Source organism: Temnothorax curvispinosus, unplaced genomic scaffold (genome assembly GCF_003070985.1).
Source record: "Temnothorax curvispinosus isolate PA1 unplaced genomic scaffold, ASM307098v1 QBEX01000607.1, whole genome shotgun sequence".
NCBI lineage: Eukaryota > Metazoa > Arthropoda > Insecta > Hymenoptera > Formicidae > Temnothorax > Temnothorax curvispinosus.
In genome coordinates, this window is record NW_020210387.1 from 5,070 (window position 1) to 9,642 (window position 4,573).

The 4,573-nt window shown below is 49.5% G+C and overlaps 1 protein-coding gene across 1 annotated transcript; it reads left to right on the forward strand.

Annotated features, from left to right (window-relative positions):
- Window positions 1-233: 233 nt before the first annotated feature.
- Window positions 234-2,414, forward strand: LOC112456186. Its single transcript, XM_025018572.1, has 4 exons — window positions 234-565; window positions 630-870; window positions 912-1,446; window positions 1,618-2,414. The coding sequence occupies exons 1-4, from the start codon at window positions 234-236 to the stop codon at window positions 2,412-2,414; spliced, it is 1,905 nt and encodes a 634-aa protein (XP_024874340.1).
- Window positions 2,415-4,573: the final 2,159 nt, after the last annotated feature.

Here is a 4,573-nt window from a genome sequence, read left to right on the forward strand (position 1 = left end):
TGCATTTATACGGAACGGAACTTATCCAATTCTATACGCAAACGTAAATACGAATCCTATCCGTTTCTATACGCAACCAGTTCTGAATGTCTATCCGCATTTGATTGCAAAACCAGGTAGGATATCTATCTGCATTTGCATGCAATTATGATTTGCCCGCTCTATCCGTTTCTAACTGCAAATGCATTTTATTCATTTCTTATTACTGAAAATACATGTACATTGTGGGATACATGTCCAGGCAGCTGGATCGCCAGACGAAGGAGCAGTGGGAGACATCCCTAGGCGCCACACGCGAGTATCCGCGATTCGACCAGCTCGAGCAATTCCTCACCTCTCGAGCACGGGCACTCGAGAGGATTGAGTCTACGGCCAGCTCTGGAAGCTCGGCAGGGGTTGCTTCAACAGCACGGCGCTCCTCGACGGCTCGTCATGCGGCAGCTCAACCGGCACGCACTACGACATCAGACGGCTCAACGGTGTACCCGTGCGACTGCTGCAACGGCACGCACTTCGTGGTGACGTGCCTTAAATTCAGGGAACTCTCACCGGGCGATCGACAAAAGTTAGTCATCTCACAGAGGCTGTGTTTTAACTGCCTCGGCCGTCACAACGTCCGCTCATGCAAGAGCTCACGGGGGTGCAAGAAGTGCACCAACCGACATCATACGATGCTGCATGAGGCACATCAGACCGACTCATCAGCGAAGCCAACCACCAGCTCAGCCTCAGCATCCCAATAGGACAATGGTGCAATCGTCGCTCACTCATCTTTGGCCCACTCATCACACTCAACATTACTCGCTACGGCCCTGGCTTAGATCAGCTCATCGGTTAATACTCAGCACGTATGGCTTCTCATCGATACAGGTTCAGAACTTACCTTCGTCTCTGAATCACTCATTCGTCAGCTCAACATTCTTCGTCATCATTCTGTCATTCTCATTACCGGAATTGGTGGCGGAAAGTCCACGCAAACTCGAGGAGTTGCATTCCTCAAGCTCCGCTCACTTCGCTCAAGATCAGACGTCATTATTCAAGCTCACATTCTGAAGACGTTAACAAACATCCTACCATCATTCAACGCTGCACCCCAGGAATGGCCGCATCTCACCAAGTTAACCTTGGCTGATCCAGATTTTCTGACACCACGGCCAGTGGATATTATCATTGGAGCTGACTCATATGGGCAGATCATCAAGCCCAACATCATTAAACGAGATACATTGATGCCAATTGCGCAGCTCTCAATTTTCGGATGGCTCGTTCTCGGACCTGTCGACACATCATCATCGGCATCTGCTGCAGTGCATCATGCATCGATTCAGGAGAGGGAACATGCTCTCGACGAGTTACTGTCGAGATTTTGGACACAGGAAGAAGTGCCTGCGAGCAACAATCTTGATCTTACTTCTGACGAGCAAAGATGTAAAGAACATTTCAAGAGTACTGTTTCACGGTACTCAACAGGTCGATACACAGTTCGACTTCCACTAAAATTATCACCTGATACTCTTGGCGATTCGTATCTCACTGCGCATCGATGTTTGCAAAGTTTACAAAGAAGACTCTCCCGAGATGACAACTATCGACGTCTGTATCATTAATTTATGACAGAATATCGAGATTTCAATCACATGAAGAAAGCTTCACCCGTTTCCAGTCAGCACACGCAATATTATTTGCCACATCACGGAGTGCTCAAACCATACAGTGCAACCACGAAATTACGTGTGGTATTCAATGGCTCGAGCGCATCTACATCTGGCCGCTCACTTAATGATTTCATGCACACGGGAGCCAAGTTGCATTTAGACGTCACTGATGTCTTGCTCTGGATTCGACAATTTCGACACCTAGTTGCCACGGACATCACCAAGATGTATAGACAGATCAACGTGTATAAGGATGACTGGAATTTACAAAGGATTCTATGGATCGACGAACTGCTCAATGAAGTGGCATATTATCTAACCACGGTCACGTATGACACCAAGGCTGCCCCGTTCTTGACAGTACAAACGCTGCTGCAACTGGCGGAGGACGAAGGCCATAATTTTCCTCTTGCAGTGCCGTCCATCCTTCAAGGTCGATACGTCGACGACAGCTTTGGAGGCGTTGACACTGTCCAACAGCTAATCAAAATTGCATTGCAACTAAAGAACTTGTGCATGGCGGGCGGTTTTCCATTGGCCAAGTGGCACGCGACTCATCCAGACGTGCTCACTGCGGTTCAAGCAGAAAAGACCAGGGCTCACAAATTACATTTGACGATTGCGTTACCAAAATACTCGGATTACGATGGCTTCCTCAAGAAGATTCATTCGCATTCTCAACAAGGATCTCGTCGCACACCGATCATCTCACCAAACGCCTCGTTTTGTTTGAAGTGGCTCAGATATTTGATCCACTAGGCTTTGCATCACCAGTCGTGATCAAGGCGAAGATGCTCTTGCAGGAGCTTTGGCTTCATAAGCTCCAATGGGATGAACCACTGCCATCCCAGCTCTCATCACGGTGGCTCACCATCAGAAAGGAACTCACCAGCTTGCGCAAGATCTCAATACCTCGGTGGTATAACACATGGAGTACATCGTCAGTGGAATTTCACGGTTTTTCTGATGCTTCTCAACTGGCAATGGCTGCAGTCGTATTTATCACCGTCCACGGCTCTAATGGCGCCACGATTTCATTGGTGTGCTCCAAAACAAAGGTAGCACCGCTCAAGCGGCTCACCATTCCGAGACTTGAACTCACCGCAACTCACTGCTGCTCTCAAGACTTATGCAATACGTTCAAGCCACATTGAAGTTGAACGTTACAGCAACTCACCTGTGGACGGACTCTGTTGTGACACTCACGTGGGTCAAATCTCATGCATCACGCTGGAAGAATTTTGTGAGAAATCGAGTTTCTCAAATTCAAGAGCTCACTGCGAACGCACATTGGAAATACGTACCAGGTACGTCCAACCCAGCCGACTGCGCATCACGAGGATTAAGTACTGCTCAACTCCAAAGCCACTCATTATGGTGGACGGGACCACCGTGGATACTCACCCCTGAAGCATGACCATCACAACCCGCGCTTTCGGGCGAGTTGAGCGCGCATGAGGCTCGTCCTGGCATTGCGCTACATGCAGCCGCATCTCAACCGGACTATTACTGGGACTTGATATTTAGGTACTCAACTCTCAATAAATTATTGAAAATAACAGCTCTTTGTTTCAGGTTCATATCGCTTCTGAGAAAGCGCCGATACAAGCCACTAGACTTGCACTCAGCTTTGGAGGAGGCCAGATTATTCTGGATCAAGGCTACTCAAGCGGCATACTTCCCGTACGAGATCAAGATGCTCACGGCCAACTCGAGACTACCAACTGCTCACGCATTCAGTCGTATATAGACGCTCAAGGGATCATCCGAGTTGGCGGCCGCCTCAACCAATCAGCACTAGCTCAAGACAACAAACATCAGGCGATTTTGCCTCGCCACTCACGGTTCTCAACCTTGATCATTGCACACGCCCATCTGCGTACCTTGCATGGAGGAACACAGCTGACATTGGCTCATGTCAGGCAACAATACTGGATCATCGGCGGACGGGCTCCAGTGAAGTCTCATATTTTACGGTGTGTCGTGTGTGCTCGACAGAGGGGGATCCGTGCTCATCAACTGATGGGCCAACTACCTCTCTCTCGGGTTACGCCGTCACGTCCGTTTACTTATACAGAAGTCGACTATGCCGGACCGCTCACCATCAAAACATGGAAAGGACGAGGTGCGAAAACATACAAGGGATGGATCTGTGTGTTCGTCTGCTTCTCCACCTCCGCAATTCACCTCGAAGTAGTCAGTGACTACTCATCAGAAGGATTCATAGCAGCCTTCCGAAGATTCTCAGCGAAAAGGGGAATTGCTCAGACCATATATTCGGACTGCGGGACAACATTCATTGGAGCAGACGCCGCGCTCAAGGAAATGTTCATCCAGAGTTCCCAAGAACATCAACGAATCGCTCAAATTCTACAACGTGATTGCACCAGATGGGAGTTCAACCCACCAGGCGCTCCACACATGGGGGGCAAGTGGGAGGCGGTGGTGAAATCCGTGAAGTTTCATCTGAGACGGACTATCGGGGAGACTCTACTCACGACGGAAGAACTCACAACGTTGTTTACGCAAATCGAGGCCATTCTCAACTCGCGGCCTTTAGAACCGCTGAGCGACGACCCTGAAGACGTATCTGCGCTCACACCAGGTCATTTCCTCATTGGAGGTCCAATCACTACCATACCCGAGCCATCTCTGATTGACCTAGCAACCTCACGACTATCTCGGTGGCTCATCCAGCAGCTCATCCAGCAGCGTGTTCAACTTTTTTGGGCACAATGGTCGGCTCATTATCTGCAACGCCAGCAGGCGATATCCAAGTGGCATCATTCTAACAACAACATCAAGGTGGGTTCCATCGTGCTGCTCACCGACGAACGCTCTCCACCGTGCAAATGGCCACTCGCCAGAGTAACAGCTTTGCATCCCGGCAAGGATGGACTCACCAGGGTGGTTACTCT